General features: G+C 46.2%; 1 protein-coding gene across 3 annotated transcripts in view; it reads right to left on the bottom strand.

The window, feature by feature from the left end:
• Positions 1 to 23,949, bottom strand: part of PALMD (palmdelphin) — a 97,035-nt gene that overhangs the window by 17,220 nt on the left and 55,866 nt on the right. For all 3 annotated transcript variants that reach the window (XM_075003403.1, XM_075003405.1, XM_075003404.1), the window contains 2 exons: positions 19,388 to 19,468; positions 5,602 to 5,732 (listed from right to left, as the gene is read on the bottom strand). In XM_075003403.1, coding sequence (XP_074859504.1) covers positions 5,602 to 5,732; positions 19,388 to 19,468 — 212 coding nt within the window. The remainder of the gene's footprint in view (positions 1 to 5,601; positions 5,733 to 19,387; positions 19,469 to 23,949) is intronic.

The raw sequence follows: 23,949 nt of genomic DNA, 5'->3' as shown, positions 1-23,949 counted from the left end.
TCATGCTTTCAACAGCTAACACCATCTCATTACACCTTTGTACTTCCTGGAGTATTACTCATTTCAGCTTGATTCCTGTTCATTGTCTTTTAAATTTTCTAGGGATTAAATTGAATTTGGGTTTGACCCTGGATACTCTTGTATTCACACCTACACACTACTGCAGTATTTGCACAAAATCATTTGAAAAATAACAAGAGACTGGTAAATAATATCCTTGTGAAACGTATGTAACAATGCTGAGTGTGCAATTATGGATAACCTCTGACCATGGGTTTTAAAGGCTATAGTTGAACAAAGGAGAAAACAGGTTTGTCTAGGAATTGAATACAAATGAGGCAGGGTTGATCATAGATGATGGGATTGCAATTTACATGTGTGATAAACAGAAGGAAGGGTAATTGACATTCATCTAGTATGAAAAATTGATGTAAGGACAGTTACATTGTAAAACTGCAGCAGGAAACCTTGCATGGGAGTACACTGGGGGATGCCTTCATCAAGATGGAGTTGGTCTCCTGGAGGACACAGACAACTGAAGTTCAGGGGATCAATTTGGCTCTGGAAAGAGCAGCAGATTTTGAGATTAAGGCCAAACACATAGTCTGTTATTGTTCACTTGAGGGGATCAGGAAAGCCAGCACCTTGGACTCGTTGGATATCCTACCTCTAAGCTAATCAGCTGTTGCTGCAAAAGGAAAACTGGTGAGGAAACTACCTTGAATGAAGACAGAAGTTTACCAAATTATGTTTGAGACCTTTAGAAAGTATATTCTTCCTTTTGTTTGTTTGTAAGCCTTCTTACCTTTACTCCAGTACGGGTATCACTTAAATGCAAGACATTCTGTGTAATGCACTTGTTTCACCTTTACTATGAACCAGTTCAGTGCTGTGACTGAAATAAAAGTATCAAACCACAGTTAAATTAATGAGCTGTAGTGCAGTGGTTCTCAACCAGGCACCTGTGTATTTGTGAGGGTACTCACAGCTCTTCCAGAGGTATATTAACTCAGTGCTTCTCAAACATTTTAAGAATAAACATTGGGCTTATGTTCATTGAAATTTTCATGTATCCTTTTTGCATAATGATAAGTATGATGGCAAGTTTATTGCCTATAGGCAATTTCTTCCAACCAACCAGATACAATTAAATTGTTTAAACAAATGTGTTACAATGGTAGAGAAAAAAGTTGTGTCTGAAAATTGTCGGTACTGAGGTCATTTATTTTTTTAAAGGCATACTATATAAAAAATGTTGAGAAACACTGCTGTAGTGTACTGACTTATGAAAGAAACAACAAATGTGGCATTTTCTGTGAATGTGCAGTGATGGGCTTGAGCATTGAAGAGAGACATCTGTGAGGAGCTTGGAGTGTGGAGGTCACTGTCAGTTACCTGCTAGGTAAGAGAAAGATTGGAAGAGTATCAAAAAGCTTGCTGGTGAGGAAAAGAGATTGTGGAGCGGGGAGCTGACATGCACACTAATCTCCATCAAAACCCATTCTTGCTGAAAGCAGAGCAATAAGACAATGCCTCCTAGCCCTGGGCATGCCCAGCAGCATTTTACAATGGTTCTGAATGGAGTTCATTGGCAGTCAAACACGTTAGCTTGAGAAAAAAAAAACAGTCAAGTAGCACTTTAAAGACTAGCAAAATAGTATATTAGGTCAGCTTTCGTGGGACAGACCCACTTCTGAAGAAGTGGGTCTGTCCCACGAAAGCTCACCTAATAAACTATTTTGCTAGTCTTTAAAGTGCTACTTGACTGCTTTTTGTTTTGATAGTGTATAGACTAGCACGGCTTCCTCTCTGTTACATTAGTTTGAAGAATGTGAGTTATGTGACTGAGCTATGTGTACGTGTTTGCGTGTCTGAGTGCATGACTTCTTTTCTGCTTCAGTTCACTCAGATCTTTTTGTAATATTTTTGCTGAGTAATACCACTGATTCTTTTCTATACTCTCTTGAAAACACAGCACATTCAAAATAAAACAGTGATACTGACACTTGTTCTATTTAAGTAGCATTACATCATGACTAGGATTTATTTTCTTAAAGTGCCTTTTGCATTTCATACTCATGGCATTTGTGGCAAGCTCTTTTTGCACTCCAATTACAGCTAGGATACGCTGTACACAAAGAAGTGAAAATTATCTGGGGGGAGAAAATGATCTAAGAGTTATTGCTAAAGGAAGGTCAAAGACAAGGAAAAGTTACTTGGGCAACAAAGTTAAGTAGATGATGCAAATAATAACAGAACGTAGCTGAGAAAATCTTCACAGTGCACTGCAAAAGGTTACCTCCCACAAGGGGCGCGTGAGTGGCTACTATATTTTCCTTATCACGAGAGGAAGTTTTTAATGCTGGGAGGCAGTAGACATTTAGGACCAAATTTTCATCCCGAGTTTAACTAAACTTCTGATTTTTGCATCTCTAAATGTTTGTGGGAGCAATTAAAATTTTGCAATCTATATAGCTGATTTATGGTCACAGTCAGGTGCTTAGAAATCTATGGCATGTTAATCATGCCTGTAAACAACTGAAGGCTCAAATATGCTTCTACTATGGCTCACGTGGGAATAAAAGCTAGCTTGTAAAAAATCAGCTTCTTCGTATACAGAAAAACACCATATTTATGGAACGGATTCATGACAGAGTGTCAGTGATGACAGAGTGGAAGCAGGAGAAAAATGGATGGTTCTATACCGTAATGAAGCCATTTGATAGTCTTCTACTATTTTTACATTTACTGGCAAAAATCAATTAGAGATGGGCTAGAGGCAAGGAAGGCTTTGGGTCTGCATTAGAGGTTTATGCTTGGGCTCCGGTACAAAGCTGAATCACATCTAGATTGTGGATTAGATGTGACTTTAAATCTATGAGCTAGTCTCACGTAGTTTTATTTCTAAATGGTAGAAAACTTGCAAGGCCCCTTGTGAGATTTTCAACATCATGAGACCTGTTGTTGCTGTGAAGCTTTAGCTACATCTCAACAAGAATCACAAATAAAGCTTTGGTAAAAATATAGAATACAAAAAAAGTGCCTAAGTGACTTAGGAGCAGTTATAGGCATTTAAAGATGCACTTAGAGATTTTCAGAAGACCCTAGGGAGGGACTAATAGGATTCTAATCCACTTCCCTGAAATATAGAATAGTGGTTAGCTCTATTTTGGGAAGTTCTCTACAGCATGTTGGATTTTTAGTAAGAACTGTGACAAATGATTTGTATCAAAAGATTCCTTATGGTGCAAACAAATGTGCACTATCTGTGTACAGAACCTCCCTCACTGAGGGAACAGATATTTTGGACAGAGGCAGCAGCAAAGCACATGCTGTACAATGAAATTCAGCAATATCCTTAACAGGTTTTAGGAAAGCAGAGTAAGAGAGACAAAACTATTATTATCACAAAGGCAATTCTAATAGGATTTAACCTTATTAAAAATCTGGTTAAGAATGTAGGGTCTTTTTAATGCAATAGTCTGACCATATATTATAAGGATTTAAAATTTTGCTGTAAGCTTTGAGATTATGCTGTAGGAGCTGTTTTGATGCTAAGTCGTCCCTACTGCTGGGATGCAGGAGACCTGCAGCAACGGTTGCTATGAAACCTGCCAGACATGATGACTCAGGCCTAAAGAACACTTCAAGTACGTTGATCAGGTGACAAAATGGATTTATGCACTGGGTTACAGTACTCTCCTGCTGGGGTGTCATGGTCTCCAAGGTATTTAATCTATTTAATCTGTCAGGAGTCCAATAGCTCTCATTTAAGCCCTAGTTCTATACACACAGCTGCAGGCTAAGGACACCGTATGTTCTTTATTTAGGTGCTACTGAATGAATTTGAAGCACTACAGAGCATTGCTCCAAGGAGAAGGACAAACATTCACAATCTTGACCTGATTCTATGGCTTTAAAAGTAGCATTTAAAATTGCTGGAGAGGCAAATTTTTTGTTTTTTTTAAATTTTGCCAAAGGCTCAAAGGGGAGTTAGATGCCCCACTCCTACTAAAAGCCAGCAAGACCTTGAAAAATCTCCTTGAGATATGTGAGAGAAACAGTAGGACTCCTTGAGGCCTTAACAACAGGAGAGCTCTCCACAGCATGCCGTGTTTGTCCTTTGCTTTGTTCGTAAGCTCATCCTTCCCAATCACAGTCAGTGGAATACACTGGCCATGTGTTTTAATTGGGTCTTTGTAATTACATAGCTAGGCTGCTTGAGGTGCATGACGTCTATGCCATGTCACCACAACAAAGTATTCCACTGACTTACTCCAAAAGTGATTCATCTTGAGAAAGCATTTCATAGAACGAATCAGCCTGATTACAGGAAAAAGTTGTCACGGCATTGGTGCCTGTTGGCAAACAAATATCACTTGTACCAATAGCACAGTAAGCAAGGAGGACATGGGTGGGAGATCATCTTGATGATAATTTTACAAAAGCAGTGTGTGGGGGAGGAGAGCTGAGGAATGAGACTCTTCAGATGAAGATGCTGTTAAGTTAAAATAAAGGAGAAAGAACAGTCAGCAGGATTCCAGAAATAAAATACTTTTGTGCATCTAAAGAAACAGCTCCTTATTTTGGCTATACTCATGTGGCAAAGGTCTGTGCTCTTTCTCACAGAGGAGCTGCTATAACATGTATGGTACAAACCCTCAGCCTTCAAGAAAGAGTGAATGCAGCTAATAATTCTGAACATGCCCCTGATCAAACAGGGCTGCTGTGTCTGAAGCGACTTACGTAGCTTTAAAAATAGATATATGTGGTGCAGTGCCAAGCTGTGAGATTTGTAGACCTGCTCGTAGGATGAGGTAGCGAAAGGGTAAGGGGAAGACTCTGCAGGAGAATTCTGACAGTTAAATCTGGGACATGCGAATCAAGATGGGTTATGAGTGAAAGCTCAACAGCAGAAAACCATGGGACAGGAACGGTTACATGACTTAGGGGTACTATTTTGTGACGCAGAATGCCTTGCAAGGGGTCAAGTTTTGAAGGCTAAATATTCCTCATCTAAAATCATGAACTTATTTGTTATCTTAACTTGAAGTGTGCATTATCTGACTTACTAAAATATTCATTCAACAGTTAGCATGTCTTATCAAAATGCACAAGTTAGTGCTTGCCTCTGCAGAGAACAGTATAAGTGGTGAATTTGGAGTCAGAGAACAAATCCTTTAGGGGCATTTCTCATCCTAGGCAGGTTGTTGAATTTCCATAATTGGAGATATTACAGAGCAGGCTGGATAAATTTCGACCAGGTATGATACAGATGGTACTTAGTCCTGCCATGAGAGCAGGGGACTGGACTTGATGATCTTTTGAGGTCCCTTTCTATTCTAGTATTCTACAATGCTATACGTTTGTAGGAATAATACATTTCAAACCCTCATGTTATATTTCTGAAAGCTGTAACAGCCCTTAGATTATATTAAGACTGTTTTGCACCCTGGGAGTTTAAAATAATCTGCAAATTGTTAATCTTATGTGATACTTAATTTTTCCTAAGACAGTGGAGCATTGGACCTCTCCTATCCTTGCTTTTAAGAATGAACCATTTTAATGACTATAGAGGGGCAAAACAAATTTGTACCATACCTGAGGATGTTTTTTTCCAGCTCGTTGGTCCGTTCTTGGTCTTCCCTATTCTGCTTTTGTATTTCTTCTTGCTCTTTCTGAGTTAGAGTACTTAGACCATCCAAGAGCCATTTCTCTCGAAGGGCCTTTTTCTAATTGTGGGAAAGACAAAGAAAGGCATATTCAAAATTGCTACTTGGTTACTTTTTCTATGTACTTCCTAGACTGTAAGCTCTTTGGGGCAAGGACCATGTCTTTGTACGAGTTTGTACAGCACCTAGCCACAATGAGACCTGATGGGGCATCTGGATTCATGGAATAGAAATATACATAAGAATAAACTGTTGTTTACTGATTTGTTTTTAACAATACAGAAATCAGCAGCAAAACATTTTTATTATCAATCATTTTGCCTTTAAAAATGGGCTGAGTAAACAGGTGAGCAGGCCACATAGAATCACAGAATCACAGAGCTGGAAGGGACCTCAAGAGGTCATTGAGTCCAGTCCCCTGCCCCAAGCAGGATCAACCCCAACTAAGTCATCCCAGCCATGACTATGTCAAGCCGGGACTTAAACACATCCAGAGATGGAGATTCCACTACCTCTGTCAGCAACGCTTTCCAGTGCTTCACCATCCTCCTGGCGAAGTAGTTTTTCCTAATATCAAACCTAACTTCAGACCATTACCACTTGTTCTGCTGTCTTTTACCACTGAGAACAGTTTCTTTCCATCATTTTTAGAGCATCCCTTCAGGAAGTTGAAGGCTGCTATTAAATCACCCCTTAGTCTGCTCTTCTGTAAACTAAATAAGCCCAAATCCCTCAGCCTCTCTTCATAGGTCATGTGGTCCAGCCCCTTAATCATTTTTGTTGCCCTCTGCTGAACCTGCTCCAGCACATCCACATCCTTTCTATATTGGGTGACCCAAAACTGGATGCAATACTCCAGATGTGGCCTCACCAGTGCTGAATAGAGGGGAACAAGCTCTTTAGATCTGCTCAAAATGCTCCTCCTAGTAGTAGGCATCCTTCAGTCTGGATAGACTATGGATCGCGCCCTTTAAAGTTTCAATTGAGGACTTCATTTACAGCGTCTATTGTGACTATAAAGACCCACACGAGAGTGACAGTCCTTGCTGCATCTCTTGAGCTACGTCTACACGTGAAGCCTACATCGAAGTAGCCTATTTCGATCTGGAGACATCGAAATAGGCTATTTCAATGAATAACGTCTACACGTCCTCCAGGGCTGGCAACGTCGATGTTCAAAATCGATGTTGCACAGCACATCAAAATAGGCGCTGCGAGGGAACGTCTACGCACCAAAGTAGCACACAGTGAAATAGGGGTGCCAGGCACAGCTGCAGACAGGGTCACAGGGCGGACTAGTGCTTCCGGGGCAACAGCTAGCCGCTCCCTTAAAGAGCCCCTCCCAGACACACTCAGCCTGCACAGCACGCGGTCTGCAGAGCCATAGGCACGCAGACCTCGGGCGACGCAGTCATGGACCCCCAGCAGCAGCAGCAGCAGCAGCAGCAGCAACAGCCGCCAGAGGTCCACCCAGCCGCCCCTGTAGGAGCAGGGCGAGCCCTGCTCCATGCCATGCAGGAGGCAGCTGAGCACCTCCTTGCCACACAGGAGGAGGAGCGGCCCGCAAGGAAGGACTCAACCCCCAACCCTGCAGCACCCCGCCCCCACCCCGCCTCACACGCCACTGGCTGTGGAGCTACCCCACCAGCACCAACTGGTGGGAGCGGCTGGTGCTTGGGGAGTGGGACAACGACTGCTGGCTCAGGAACTTTAGGATGAGCCGGCAGACATTTCTGGAGCTATGCCAGTGGCTCACCCCCGCACTGAGGCACCAGGACACCGCCATGTGGCGTGCCCTCCCTGTGGAGAAACGGGTCGGCATCGCTGTCTGGAAGCTGGCCACTCCAGACAGCTACCGATCCGTGGGACAGCAGTTTGGCATCGGCAAGGCCACCGTCGGGGCTGTCCTCATGGAGGTAAGACGACCCATGGGGGGGGCAGCCCTGGCAGGGCAGGGGGGCCCTGGCAGGAGAGGGGAGGGCAGGGGGGCCCGGGCAGGGGAGGGAAGGGCAGGGCAGGGGAGCCCTGGCAGGGGAGGGCCACGCACACCCTGCTCACCCCTCATTGGTGCTCTCCCATGTGCTTCCCCTGCAGGTCGTGCGCGCCATCAACGCCCTGCTCCTCCACAGGCTCGTGAGGCTGGGGGACCCAGATGCCACCATCGCGGGCTTTGCCACCCTGGGCTTCCCCAATTGCTTCGGGGCTCTGGATGGGACTCACATCCCCATCCGTGCCCCGGTGCACAGTGGAGGACGCTACATAAACCGGAAGGGCTACCACTCAGTGGTCCTCCAGGCCTTGGTGGACAGCCGGGGCCGTTTCCAGGACATTTATGTGGGCTGGCCTGGCAGCACCCACGACGCCCAGGTTTTCCGGAACTCGGGCCTGTGCCGCCAGCTGGAGGCGGGGACCTACATCCCCCAGCAGGAGATCCCTGTGGGGGACACCACCATGCCCCTCTGCGTCATCGCAGATGCGGCGTACCCCCTCCGGCCCTGGCTCATGAACCCGTACACGGGCCATCTCTCTGCCAGCCAGGAGCGCTTCAACCAGTGCCTGAACCACGCGCGCCAGGTGGGGGAGCGCTCATTTGGCCGCCTCAAAGGGCACTGGAGATGTCTCCTCACCCGCCTGGATGCAGGCCCCACCAACATCCCCCAGATTGTGGGTGCGTGCAGCACCCTACACAATCTGGTGGAGAGCAAGGGGGAGGCCTTCTTTCAGGGCTGGGCTGTGGAGGCCGGCAGGGCTGATGTGCAGCCACCCGCTGCCCCCAGTCGGACCCCGAAGGGACCAGGGTCCGGGAGGCCCTGCGGGCCCACTTCAACGAGGTCGCGGGGTGAACGCTGGCAGGCCCCCCACCGCCCCCCACCCCTTCCTCCACAACACTCCCTGCCCCTACGCCCACACCACGGAGCACCCAACAGCACACCCCCCCCGCACACTTTTCCTGGACAAATAAAAGCAGACACTTGTTTGTGAAATCAAACTTGTTTACTTTGAACTCTGTTCTAACTAATACTAACTATATACAGGAACTTCTAACTAACTCAAATATGAAAAGTGTATGTATATATTACCAAAAAAAATCAGGGATAACAAGGAAGGGGAGAACTATTTACATGGGGGGGGAAGGATCAGACTGGGCAAATGGGGGGCACAAATAAATAAATACAAACTATATACAATGCAAAGAACAAAACAGTGGGAGGAATATATACAAGGGGTGGGGCATGTCCTGGGCCCCACGCCCCTATAGTCCAGCACTAGGGGTGGGCGGCCGGGAGCCCCGCCTCGGCCGCAGGCCTGGCTGGGGGCCGGGCGGACCGGCAGATACGGCCGGCGAGTGTCAGCTGGCCCCAGGTCTCCCTCGGCGGAACGGCCCTCGGTGGCGGGTGGCGGGGCGACGGCGGACGGCGCGGTGACGACAGGAGCAGCGGGTGGCGCAGCGGGTGGAGCAGTCAGGGCGGGTGCAGCGGCGGCCGGCGCGGCATGGGGGGGCCAGGTAGTCCGCTATGCGGTTAAAGGTCTCCACGTAGGCCCCCCATGCCTCTTGGCGCCAGGCCAGCGCCCGCTCCTGGAGGTGGAGGCGGCATTGCTCCACCCGCAGCCGCTGCTCCGCGACCTCCAGCTGCCGACGATGGATGGCCAGCAGCTGGGGGTCCGTCGCCGTCGGCCGGTGGTGCTGGGTCCGCCGTCTTGCCTGCCGTGGGGCCGGTCGGTCCTCCGCCGAGGGGCTGGCCTGGAGCGATGGCCCTGGAGGGGATTCTGGGACTACTGACGCCTCGCTGGCGCTCTCCGGTCCTTCCGATGGTGCAGCTGCGGAACACAGGAGGGGGGGAAGAAGAGTGGAGACAGGCGTTAGTGTGGGCCCCGAGCCGTGGTCCTTGTCCCCCCACCCCTGTGCTGCAGGTTCCCCATCCCCATCCCCGGGAGATGCTGCTGTGATGGGGTTCAAGGGTCCCCCTGCACTGCACCCCGTCCCCCGGCGGGAGTGACTCTCACTTCACTCAGCAGGGTCTGACAGGAGAGGTTTCTTAGGCAACAGATGCCCAGTTTCTCCCAGAAGTGACAGTACAGCAGTCAGAGACAGTCCTTCCAACCCGTCCTGGGGAGAAGACCCCAAGGGGTGCCCCTCTGGGGTGTAGCTTTCCCCCTCCTCAGGCTGGCTGCCTTCCAGCTCTCCCTTCCCCTAGCCTGCGGCCCCGATTCAAACCCAGCTCGGCTCCTCCCTCCTCTTTCTTCAGGGCAGAGGTGTTACCTGCTAGTTGTAGCCCCAGGATCATCCTTAGCCACTGGGAGCTATTCAGCTTGTTGCTCATATCTAGCCTGAGTCTCGCATTTGCACTCCCCCCACTCCATCACATGCTGCTGCTGCTGCTGCTGCGGGGTGTTCCACCCCCTCCTCCCGGGAAACCCTAGAGGTTCCGCTCCCCCCAGCCCCGGGGATGGGGCATGGCACTGTCGTGCTGGGGAGGGGGCAGGGGCTGATGCACTCCTGTGAGGGACATGGCACTGCTGTCCTTGGGGCTATGGTCATCTGGGCATGTGGAGGGCCCTGGCCACATATCTATTACCCCCACCCCTCAACCCTGGGGGTGTACACCGGGGAGGTACATACCTGTAGGTCCACTCCCACGGTTGGGGGACACCCGGGGGGTGGACGCCCGGCTGCTGCTCCTCGATGGCAGGAGGATGTGCAGCCCTGTCTCAGTGGAGGAGGAGTCCCCCTCCTCCTCCTCCTCCTTCTGCTCCGGTGCCCCGGGGGTGGGCTCCAGGGGGGGGGCCCGGGTTGCGGGGCTTACCTCCGGGGCAGACTCCGGCTCCGGGGCCTGCTGGGGCTCCTCAGCCGAGGTATCAAGAGTGGCCGGAGGGGAGGAGGTGTGCTGGGGGCCCAGGATGTCCCTGAGCTCCCTGTAAAAGAGGCAAGTGACGGGGGCGGCCCCAGATCGGCTGGCCGCATCCTGGGCCCAGGCGTAACCCTGCCACAGCTCCTTGACTTTACTCCGGACATGGTCCGGAGTACGGGCAGGGTGACCCCGGGCGGCCAGGCCCTCGGCCAGCCGAGCGAACGCATCCCCATTGCCTGGAGTACCTCCTCCTCGCTCCAGAGCCCCAGCAGGTCCCGAAGCTCGGCCTCCGTCCAGGAGGGGCCCCGCTGCCGCTTGCCGCCCTGGCTGCCAGCCTGCGAGCCCTGGCTCCCCTTGGGGGGGGAGCCCTGGGGGCGCTGGTGGGGCTGCCGGGCGGCCATCGCAGCTGGGGTGGCTGTCTGTGCTGGCTGAGGAATGTGCTGGCTGAGGAACGTGCAGGCTGGCCGCGTGTCTGGGCTGCCGCCTGCACGTTGTCTCAGCTTCCTGCACAGGAAGGGAGGGGGCGGGGACCTTTAAGGGGCCACTCCACGCGGCCACCATTGAGCTCAGGGGCTGGAGAGAGAGTCTCTCAACCCCTCAGCTGATGGCCGCCATGGAGGACCCCGCAATTTCGATGTTGTGGGACGCGCAACGACTACACGGTCCCTACTTCGACGTTGAACGTCGAAGTAGGGCGCTATTCCCATCCCCTCATGGGGTTAGCGGCTTCGACGTCTCGCCGCCTAACGTCGATGTTAACATCGAAATAGCGCCCAACACGTGTAGCCGTGACGGGCGCTATTTCGAAGTTAGTGCCGCTACTTCGAAGTAGCGTGCACGTGTAGACATGGCTTTGCAGATGTAATGGGTGTCTGGCAAGTCCTTATTGTGCTTTCTGTGCGCTCGCTTCTCCTCTGCTAGCTGTCTGATCTTCAACTCGCCCTTCTGAAGGCCCTTGTGTAACCCCTGCCTCCATCTGCTGCGGTTGTCTGCTAGTTCTTCCCAACCGTCCAGCTCGATGTCTACCTCTCTGAGGTCTCTCTTGCAGACATCTTTGTAACGCAGCTGGGGGTGTCCAGGAGGTCTTTTGCCAGAGGCTAGCTCACCATACAGGATGTCTTTTGGAATCCTTCCATCATTCATCCTGTGGACGTGGCCAAGCCAGCGGAGTCGATGCTGCCTGAGGAGGGTGTGCATGGTTGGGATTCCAGCTTGCTCGAGGACGGCAGTGTTGGTCACGCTGTCCTTCCATGATATTCCAAGGATGCGCCTGAGGCAGCGCAAGTGGAAGACGTTCAGCCTCTTTTCCTGGCGGGTGTACAGGGTCCAAGTCTCGCTGCCATAAAGGAAGGTGCTGAGGATGCAGGCTCTGTAGACTTGCATTTTGGTGTGAGTGTACAGCTTGTTGTTATTCCACACTCTCTTGCTGAGTCTGGACAGAGTTGTGGCTGCTTTTCCGATACTCCTATTTAGCTCAGTGTCCAACGACAGGGTGTCAGTGATGGTGGACCCGAGGTAAACGAACTCGTGGACGACCTCTAACGTATAGTTGTCAGTGCTGATTGATGGGGATTCAGCAACATCCTGACCGAGTACGTTTGTCTTCTTTAGGCTGATGGTAAGCCCAAAGTCCTTGCATGCTTTGGAGAACTGATCCAGCAGTTTTTGAAGCTGGTCTTCTGTGTGTGACACTACAGCAGCATCGTCTGCAAACAGCATGTCTCTGATGAGGACTTCTCGCACCTTAGACTTAGCTTTCAGCCTTGCAAGGTTAAACAGTTTCCCATCAGATTTTGTGTGCAGCAAGATGCCCTCTGTTGAAGATCCAAAGGCATGCTTCAGGAGGAGTGCGAAGAAGATCCCGAACAATGTCGGAGCAAGCACGCATCCTTGTTTGACGCCGCTCCTGATTCTGAAAGCATCCTCCTAATGCACCACAATATGTCATTGGCCTTCTTGGCTACAAGGGCACACTGTTTACTCATATCCAGCCTTTCATCTGCTATAATCCGTAGGTCCCTATCTGCTGTACTGCTGCTTAGCCGGTTGGTCCCTAGGCTATACGAATGCTTGGGATTCTTCCACCCAGATCACACTCCTCCTTGTTGAGCCACATCAGATTTCTTTTGGCCCAATCCTCCAATTTATCTGTATGTCACTTATTAGCTGTGATGGTTAAAATTTCTAAACTCACACAGTATTTGATAAGTTTTGTTTTACTCAGTGCTGCATTTAAAGCCTAGACACTGTAGATTCCTGCCTAGAGCCCGGAACTCCTGGAGTCATGTGAGTGCAATTAAATATAGGTTCCAGCCATCATAATGATAAAGTTGACTGTTTCAAGGTTTTCAAAGAGTAACTGATGCAGTCATAACTGCTTAAATCTGAAACAATAGCTCTCACTTGGAAACTGAACATGCTACGAGAGTGGGGCTGCAGGGGAGGAGCTAAGTCATAGGGAAGTGGCTTGTATCTGGGCACGCCTGCTGCTCCAGCTTGCTTCAGCCCTGCCTTTTTCTCATTGGCTGCAGCTACACTAGCAAGATCTTTCAAAAGATTTCTCTCCTTGGAAAGATCCCATGGACTGTCTACACACAAAAAAGCGTTCTTTCGAAAGTAAATTGAAAGAATGTGGCACTCCTTTTGAAATTGCTCTTCCTTTCCCACTTCAGGAAGAGCGCCCGCCTTCGAGAGCTTCTTTCAAAAGAAAACATGTGTAGACGCTCTGCGTGGCCCTTCTTTTGAATGAGCTGTCCTCATTTTCAATCCCTAGCCCACCCTTTTGAAAGAGCAGGGGCTGTGTGGACCCCCTCTTTTGAAAGAGCAGATCACTCTATTGATCTGCTTTTTTGTGTGGATACACTCTTTTGAAAGAAGCTCTTTCAGAAGAGATTTTGCAGGAGGTCTTCTTTCGAAAAATCTCTGGAGTATAGACGTAGCCATTATGTCAGCCTTCCACTCTTGCTGCGTCTACACTACAGCGATCCTTCAAAAGAAGTTCTTCCAAAAAAACCCTTCTTTTAAAAGACAGCATCCACACACAAAAAAGCAGATTGAAAGATTGCGCATCCACACAGCTCCTGCTCTTTTGAAAGAACAGGCCAGGGATCAAAAAATCCAGTGCCATGAAGACTGCTCTTTTGAAAAAAGGGCTGGTGGAGGGTCTACACACGCTTTTTTTTTTAAAAAAAGAATCTTTTGGAAAAATGCAGTCTGGGGCCATTTATTATGCCCCAAAATATGCTAATGAGGCGCGGATGCAAAATCCCCATAGCTTATTAGCATAAGGTCACATGATTTGGAGTCCAGAAGACGCTCTTCTGGACTCCAAAACAACGTGTAGAAGTGCGGCCCCCGGTGGGGGGGGTGTTCTTCTGGAAGGAAGTCCTCCTTCCGGAGGCCCCTTCTTCCCAAAAGTTTTCAGAGAAAGTGGCATGTGTAGAAACAGCCTGGGAGAGGAAGAGGGCCACTGGAAAAAGGGACATGTTCCTTTGATTTCAGATCAAAAGAGCACATTTTGTGTGTAGATGCTCTGGGCTTTTTCGATAGCTCTCTATTCTGTCTTCTGACAGTGGCCAATACCAGGTGTGCCAGACGGAATGAACAGAACATGTAATCATCAAATGACCCCTCCTATTGCCCACCCCAGCTGCCACAGAGGCAAGGAGCAACATTCCCACCCATCTTGGCTAATAACCATAGAAGGAGTGAATTATTAACACAGGTCCTGGGCATGACATTTAGGGTTCTCAAATACAAGCAGGGTAAGTCTACTTGAGTAGTTACACAGACCTACACAAAGGCCATAGACTCCTGAATTTAGGAGATGAGGACAGCCTGCTGAACACTGATGCAGATGCAGCTGACAAGTGGGTCTTTGCCCATGAAAGCTTATGCTCCAATAAATCTGCTAGTCTATAAGGTGCCACAGGACTTCTTGTTGTTTTTAAAGGTTTACCAGGGTATTGACTTTTCAGATACTGCTCTGGTTTGAACTGACCTAGCATTGCTTTAAGGGAAAAGAGATTATAATTTCCAGATATGACGTAGGATCTGATCCTGTATTTCTCAGTCAAGTGTGTTGCGCATTTGAGTCAATGAAAGTTTTGTGCACAAGAATTCAGGAACAATCCCTATGAAAACAGAACACCATCCATATAAGTACAATAATATAATAATAAGCAAGGTGGGTAAATTTGCTACAATATCTTTGCACTTTTATTTCTTTAGTCACACTTTCAAGAATGACTTACATGTTGTATAATTTGGAAATATTTGAGAAGCTCTACCTAGAGAAGAACCTCACTTGGCTCCACTGAACCCAGTATAATTCATTGACATAGAGCCATAACAGCTGCCTTTTAGATATGTGGATATTTTCTGCAGACCCATCTTGCTCTTTCCTTATTGCAAAACATGAAAATGGCCCTGGTGCAGAACAAAGTTATGTGGGCTACAGTATGTTTGTACCTTGGAGTATGTGATACCATGTTGGCTCATGCACATTGCACGGAGGAAAAGGATGCTTATATTGGCATTATATTATGCAATGTGATAAGACTCTCAGAATGGCTGGAATGCTATCATTGCCCCTTGTGGTTCATATTCCATCATGCTAGTGTTACTGACAGTACATTACATTGCTGTGAACAAACTCCTGAGCATGCTCTGGGGGCATGTAGCTGGTCATAGACCACAGAACAAATCTGGGATAATGTTGCAAGATGTCATTATTTTGTCCCATGCTGGGTGTTCCGGAGTCTGATGTAAATTTTGAGGCTCACCATCAGGTGCATATTTTATTTTCCCAATGTACAAACTAAAAACCCACACACTGTATCCAGGAAGAGGTCTGTGTTTTTTTTCATTCTATCAACTTTCAAAAATAGGGTCATGTACTATTCTCAGACAGAGGATAAACTGCTGGGGATGGTAACACGTGTGACCAACCTCCCCGAGAGCACGCTCACAGAATGATAAGGGTGTGTGGATAGATGGGCTCAGGAGGTAAATGAAAGAATCAATGAAATCTTCTGGAAAATCTATTCAGAAACGTGTGTCTCATCCTCACTGCACATCACCTCCAGCAGCACAGCTCTGATCCAAGCACCTTTCTCCAGCCTCTCAGCCAGGTGCAATGGGGAGTTACTGCTGGCTGTTCCAGTAATCGCTTCCACGTACATTCAATGTGTGCTCTGTTCAGGGAGGCTTCCTACCCCTGAGCATGGAAAATCCTTTCCTGACCACTTAGCCCTAACCTAATTGATCTGGTGAGACTGCTGTACGAGGGCTAATCCATGGTAGCCTCACTAAGATTTCTGAGTTTACTTGTCCTGTTTTGTTTTGTTTTCCTCTGTACCACAAACTGGAGAGGAGCAAGTAACCCATAGGTATGTGATTGAGAAAAGTAAAGGAATACAAAGGAATTCAGTGCAAGGGAGAAGCCCGAAAAGCGGTAATGCTGAACTAGATCTGGCGGTGGTAGTGGATTGCAAATAAACCATTAGCTTGCTGTTACAAACCAAGATTATGTTGGCCTGTAACACTGGGGTAGGAAATTACTGCTCACAAATTAGAGCCCTTCATGTCATTCTTTTATTTTCCCTTCCCCCGAAAGATTCTTTCAGAAAAAAAAAATGGCCCCTTTTTTCAAAAGAGCAGTCTTCATGGTTCCGGCCTCTTTGATCCCTGGCCCAGTCTTTTGAAAGAGGTGGGGCTGTGTGGACACTATCTGCTTTTTTGTGTGTGAACACCCTCTTCTGAAAGAAGTTGTTTTGGAAGAGATCTTCTGGAAGAACTTTTGCCAAGGATTGCTGTAGTGTAGATGTAGTGTGTGTATGGGGGGGGGGGGGGGGGGGCACATAAAATTGGGTTTTGGAAAAAAAAAAAAAAAAGCTATGAAGGGCCAAACACTCAGTTTGGTGTGGGCCAGTTTGACTGATATACACCTGCTGAAGATTTGTCCTTTAATATGTACCTGTGCAGGGCAGTGCATACACTTGTACTATTTAACCTAAATAATTACAGGTCATGTTCCTGAAAAATAGGGATTCGTTTTGTACATTTTTAAATAGATACTAGGAACAAGGGGCTGGGAAGACTCTCGAAAGTCACTATAGTCCCCAAAGTCCAGATGGCATAAGAGCTTCTGCAAAAACTGAGATGATTTCATGCCCTTGAAAGGGGGTATTACCCTTCCCTCAAAGTTGCCCTTCTCTCAGCACTGATAAAAGGGATGCCTGAGTTAGTTAATACAGGTATAGAAAACAAATAGTATTGAATACTACAGTGATACTGTCTTCAATAGCGGCACACTCTAGTTTGGGTTACTACATTCTGCCTTCCTCTAAAGCAGCGGGACGCTTGGCGCGGCACTGAACAATGTAACAATAGCGTGGCAAACGCAGCTTCTTAAGTGCTTTTGTGGGTGACAGCAGAAGATGAATGGGATGAGGACATACGTGTTTAATCTGAAGATGATTCAGTTTTAGATACACTTCTGAGGCTCAGTAGAGGCAATTCTGAGTAATTTGTTCAGGAATGCAAGCCAAATTCCAGGTCTCAAAATCTACACCCCTTTGGCGGGTGCCTCACTTCAGACACAATTACTATGGACAACTATATGCTTTTTAATACCCGTTTTGTACATATTCATGAAGTAAGCATTTTTTCTGACTTAAATGACATGGAATGCCAAAATTCCCTGGACAGAATGAAAACCTGAGAAAGCAGTCATCTCATTTTCAAAAAAATTTGACTGCAGAACTCCAGAATCGGATGAAGTGGGTTTGACCCCCAAAAGCTCATTGGCTAATGAATAAAATTGTTATTAAGGAGCTACAGGACTGCTTGTGGTTTTTTGGGAAGCTACAGACTAACACAGCTACTCCTTTGAGATCGATATTTGATTCATCCCTCAGTAGTGACACTGAGAGTCCAGCAAACCTGTGTATGACCTCTAATAATATAACAAGAGGTATTACAACGATAATCAAGACAATATACTTGTATGTGAATTTCAGAGTTGTACTAGACCAGCAGTCATCAATTCATTCATTTTTAGTACTAGAAATCTAGAGTGGGTGCAAAGTATATTTGTCTGTGTTTACCTTTAGCTTGTTAGAACTTTAACAATGTAACTGGATTATCCTCTAGGTGCTAATTCTTTTTCCATGTCTTATTTGCCTTAATTAGTATGTGACTGTGTCCAGTTACATTTATGATAAAAGCTATAAAATACTGCAAGCAACTACTATCCAAGGTTTCTCTTGTTTAAATATCCCTCTTATAATGACTGAGCTGTAAATTGCTTTTCCATTGAATGAGTGTTAACAGCTTTGTCTTTGTACACACAGGAAACAGAAGTTAAGCTTTGAACCAAGGATCTACATTGCCTTTTCCTTCTCCAGTAAGGCCCAGCTGTGACAATTTCTGTCAGGGAGCTTGTCAGCCTGCTAGAAGAATTATAAATGAAGTCCTGAGCCTGATCCTTTTAGTCTCTGGTCTGCATAAACTTTGAACAGAGAAAGTACAAGTCCTAATAGAGAGATAGCCATGCTAGTTTATATACTATCAAAACAAAAAAAGGAGTCCAGTAGCAGTTTAAAGACTAACAAAATAATTTATGAGGTGATGAGCTTTCATGGGACAGACCTACTTCTTCAGTACAAGTCACAAGATAGCCATCTTCCAAATAATGATTTGGCATAACCTGTGAAATGCATGGAAAGACTTGAACAGACTCTGCAGCTGGACTGCCTATTAACCGATAGCTTTTAAGGTGATTCTTGAAAGACTTTTTACAAAACAGCAGCCTCCTCCTCCCTGCTGTGAAACTGATCTTAGGACTATACACACATTTGTATGTCTATTGAGCTTTTAACCATTAGCAACTCTTTCTCTTTCCTTATTAAGATGTTAGATTTAGTTATTAAGGATTGGCTGTAAGTGTGATTATTGGACAATATCTGAAACTCAGTGTATCCAGTCTGTTGGGTATCCAGTCTGTTGGGTATGGTGAATCTCGCCTGCAGTGAGTCACGATTTCATTAACCTGTCAGTGCATTAGACTTGGTTGCTTATATGAGAGTTGAGAGCTGGAATACGTAGGAGGGAACTGTATTTGGCTTCTTGTTAATCAATGTGTATGGCAGAAGCTGTTTTCTAATTGGCTCAGTGAATCTAGTTACAAAATAAACCACCCTTTTTGGGGATTGTTTGCCCCACTGCAGTCTTTCCTGAGTGTAGCATTTGCAGTGCCGCCCATCCAGGCACTCATCACATCAGTATTTTGAACACCATACTATGTGAACTTGCCAAGGCTGACATCAGTGCAAAATTTGCAGACAGTTCTATCCACTTCCCACACAGGGTCACATTATTTCACTTAGGAGACGCATTAAATATATTGATAGATGTCTTGCCAGAAAAAAATAGTTAGCTACTTGTTGATTTTAGCAAGAAGCTGCTATTTGACAACATTGCATTTTGTGTTGAGATTACAAAGTGAGCACCATCTGATGTGAGGCCCAGTTTTAAGATGGGAATTATTTCTGGGTGTGATCTCACTTGAGGCTTCAAAAAATATTAACCCATTTGTGTGAAGGGTTTGCACAATGCCTATTAAAGTAATTCGGAGTCCTTCTGGGAAAACTCAAAAACAGTTCTGCTAATGTAACCGTAAAGGCATGACTTAAACCCATAAATGCAAGGACACTTAGACTTAAGGTTTGAGCAACACTTAATTATAGCAGTCTTGGCTAATGTTAACAGCAGGGCTGGGATTTCCTTGTATTCATTAGCTGACTCTTCAAGATGTTTTAAAATGCCAAATAATTTAAACTGGTGATAGTGACAAAATAATACCTTCAAATGTTGGTATTTTAATTTTTCTTCTTCCACTTTAAGACGCTTCTCTGTGATTTCTTCTTGAAGTTTTCTCTTGTCCTGGAAATTAAAACCCCAGACAAAGTAAATTTAAAAATGACGTGTCACTGCTCCCGCGCCTCAGGGGAAAATTTTAGTGATGGAGCATAAGCATCCCACCACCCTCCCTCCTATTTACAGTGCGGCAGTCATGGCTAAGGAAAAGGGTTATCCCTGGGGAGTGCCTGCACCATCTGCCAGGATGGCTTTTTGGAGCTGCAGATAACTGCCTTGTGGCTGCTGCTCCACCTGTCACCAGGCGACTACTGATTTGGTGCCCAATGGCGTAGGTGGTAGAACTCTGAGTGCTGGGGGTGCTGCCATGCCCCCTGTCTTGTAAGGTTTCAATCATATAACAGGTTTGAGTCAATGGTTCTCAGCACCCCCAGGTATACAAATTGTTCCATCTAGTGTTCTCCAGAATCAGGGGAAAACATACAATGGTGATTGATGTTTTGAGCCAACTTCCACTGCAGTAAGAGGAAAATCAATATAACATTGGCACCTATTCATTTATGTCAATGAGTTGTAGGGCAGATGATACACCACAGTAAGAACTGATGTAATAACTACAGGTGATAAAGGCTGCAGATAATGATCTCTGACACAGGTGTAAGTGCCTCCCATGTGACCTAGGCAAATGCCATTCCCTTCTACTGGGCAAAAAGGAGGTGGTTCATCACTTCAAGATTACCAGAGCTGCTAAACCTGGTGGAAAGAGCTTCTCAGGAGGACCTTAGCCTGCGTGCTAGGAGAAGGAACTGATAGGTATGGAGGAAGATAAGAAAAAGGAAGTGGTATCTACCAAAGGATTGCTCAGTCTCCTTTTCGGAAAGGAGAGGTGCTGGTGTTTACTATGCTGTCTTGCGGGGGAAGTAAGTCATTGAGTGAAGCTATATTTACAGAATGGTCCAGTTTCTAAGGGAACACATTTTCTTGATAGTCACATCTTAAGACACAGAATGCACCCATCCTAAGATTACACTAAAATATACCAATCCTATAACTTTGGTACAAATAGTAAATTAATAGAAGGTGTTGAGGTAGTCCACATACTCTTAAAAACCTAATTTTAGCCCTAAGAAGTCAAAGTAAACAATCAGGCAGCAAATGCACTTTCAAAATGACAATAATCTGCCAATAACAATAATTTCCTCTTGTACCATTTTCCTGGACGGTCTCCAAAATAACACAGGGGAGAGGTGTGTAAGAGTACAGAAAAGGCAATCATAAAGCAATAAAAATAGTATGCAAAGAAACAAAAAATCCAGCTTAAAATTAAATCAATATACAATATTAAAAGAAAGAAGCTTTTTTTTCAGTGACCATGTTGCATGTTTGTTTTACTCTTATCCCCATGTTGCCACCACTTCATCTTAACGGTTTTGCAGTTAGATCCTTCATTATATATATCTGTAGCCTTTGCTAACATCTTCCTCAATAATTGCCCATTTGTAAGTAAAGTAAAAGAAAGTAAAAATTTTTGGTGCTGTATGGACACCTATTCATCTGAAATAAATTGCTACGTACATTCCACATACAGACTGGGCTCAGGTGCAGCCTTCTAGCCATAAAAGGATTTCAGCCAGGTTGGGGCATTCCCTTGGGTGCACTTGGCTGTGCCTTGTGTACATCTCACTGCTCGGTGCTTCCACTGGATAAGTTAAGTATTAATTATTAGTCAGCTGGGTATGGACCTTCCCCCCTGAGAATGGAGGTTACAGGCAAGACGCCTCTTTGCACTTTTTATAATGTAGAGAGCACCTGCTCTGAGTGTGAAAGAATGAAAAGGCGCCTACTTCTCTTTCTCTCATCCATATACTAAAGGCGGACACGGGCTCATGCCTTAATTTTGCCACCCATTATAGTGTATGGGAGTCTTGTTTGACTAAATGCTCAAGGTCACCTTAGCCATGCGCCAACCCTGCGGTGAGTGGCAAGGGAAGAGATGGCAGTCTCACATCACAGATTGTCCAGTCTAATTGCATCTGGTTTGTGGTGCCGCTGCTTGTGAAAGTGCAGTTGTGGGAGTGAGGAGAGAACATCCCACATACTTCATGAGAGAATAAAGATCCTATCAACATTATCCAACACACAAGCCCTACTGCATCCATAGTCCTCCACTCACAGCCATTCTAGCTGCTTCTTCACTCTGCTAATACCCGCAGCAGAATATTACCAGGGCTATCAGAACAGATAACCAGCCAGCCTGTACACATTTGATTTTTCAAGGATTACTGCAAGTGCGTGTTGCTCATCCAAGCAGGACATGCCTTCCTCTCTTCTGCAGGGAGGGACACATCACTCTACTGGGATGAGGTCAAGGAAACACCGGCTGCGTCTACACGTGCACGCTACTTCGAAGTAGCGGCAGTAACTTCGAAATAGTGCCCGTCGCGGCTACACGTGTTGGGCGCTATTTCGAAGTTGAAATCGACGTTAGGCGGCGAGACGTCGAAGTCGCTAACCCCATGAGGGGATGGGAATAGCGCCCTACTTCGACGTTCAACATCGAAGTAGGGCCGTGTAGACGATCCGCGTCCCGCAACATCGAAATAGCGGGGTCCTCCATGGCGGCCATCAGCTGGGGGGTTGAGAGATACTCTCTCTCCAGCCCTTGCGGGGCTCTGTGGTCACCGTGTGCAGCAGCCCTTAGCCCAGGGCTTCTGGCTGCTGCTGCTGCAGCTGGGGGTCCGTGCTGCATATACAGGGTCTGCAACTAGTTGTTGGCTCTGTGTATCTTGCACTGTTTAATGAAAGTGTGTCTGGGAGGGGCCCTTTAAGGGAGCGACTTGCTGTTGAGTCCGCCCCGTGACCCTGTCTGCAGCTGTGCCTGGCTCCCTTATTTCGATGTGTGCTACTTTGGCGTGTAGACGTTCCCTTGCTGCGCCTATTTCGATGTTGGGCTGAGCAACGTCGAAGTTGAACATCGACGTTGCCAGCCCTGGAGGACGTGTAGACGTTATTCATCGAAATAGGCTATTTCGATGTCGCAACATCGAAATAAGATATTTCGAAGTTGGGTGCACGTGTAGACGTAGCCACCATGATCTAGAACTGCTCCCAAGTACTTTCACCCTTACTGTTCCTGTGGAACTGGGACTTAGGCCTTGTTTTAGCCTCAGTATCAGTTTGCTATGGCAAACATTACAGATTCTACATTTAGGGGCAAGTATTTGCTTCAGACAGTAAGTGCAATACATAAGAACTTGCTTTAAAAACTCAAGCCTCTCTCACCGTATCTTGTAACAGATAGCACATGGCAAGTGGGATAGTCACAAGTCTTTAAAATCTGCTTTCAAGTGATTTTGTGGAGAGAAAAGTGCAATGGGGCAACTTAGTCCAGCAAGTACTTAGGATTCACCACTCAGCAGTCCTATTTTCCCACTGCTCCTACCAAGTGTGAGGGAGGAAATGACACTGCAGAGTGGCTAGAGTTGGGAAATCCCAATCCCTGCCAGCTGCTAGCCTCAGAAATACTCCTTCGCTTAGAAGCTGTGCTTTGTAAACAAGGTTCCAGCATGAACTTGGTCTAGACCCCATTAAAGTTAATGAAAACAAACCCAAAGATCATAGTGTGGTGGGGCATGAGGGGAGGATAAGGAGGAGAATAGATTAGGCCATAAATGACCATTCTGCTAACTCTGCTTCCTAGCTGCTAGCAGGTGGATATTGTTTTAATATGTAACAAGTAAAATTAAATCCAGTTTAACTCTTTCTCAGAATTTCCATTTAGAATCCTTCATGTTTGTCCATGATGTGCTTAGCGTTGATATGTTTTTTTAAAATGCCATTTACTACTTCTCCAGGCAATACAATCTGTCTTTGACAGCTAATTGCAAGATCACAAAATGCTAACATACCATATGGAGGAATCGGGTGGGGGGGGGGTTGGACTTGGGGAAAAAAAAGACTTTGTCTTAAAGACTGGCTCTAATTAATCAAACGAACTATTTTATTAAGATTCCCCTTTTTTGCCTCACCCAGACCTGATTTCTGGTTCAGTTTAACCTTTCTGTAATCTAATTGACTTTGCTGGGTGTTAAATCAGGCTAGTGTAGATTGGAGTGACAATATTTGTTTTTGTTTTAAAGAGATCTAAAAGTTCCCCCAAGTACATAAATATTCAGAATTTCACAGAAGAATTCCTGTTTAGGGCAGGAATTAAGGATTCTTTACATGCTTTATAAATATTTCTAAATATGTTGTTATAGGCACAGCTGAGAGCATGGAATTCAATCATCCTCTGCTTTTCCTTCTTTTATAGTTCAAGATTTAACACTTGCAGAAATTAGCAATCCCTCAGTTTTACTTCATTTTACAGTATAGAACTTTATTTCATTCTACAGGGCCCTAGTTACTTTTTACCAGTGAAATATGGAAATTTATTTGTTTCAAGGCTTCTAGGTCAAAAGACCTGCTTTTTGACCTGGTGTCCTTCAAACAAACACACACTCAAGTTATGAAGCTAACATTATTCATATATGATCTGAGGTGTAAAC

Source organism: Carettochelys insculpta, chromosome 9 (assembly GCF_033958435.1).
Source record: "Carettochelys insculpta isolate YL-2023 chromosome 9, ASM3395843v1, whole genome shotgun sequence".
Classification (NCBI taxonomy): domain Eukaryota; kingdom Metazoa; phylum Chordata; order Testudines; family Carettochelyidae; genus Carettochelys; species Carettochelys insculpta.
This window is presented reverse-complemented; position numbering and strand designations above follow the sequence as displayed.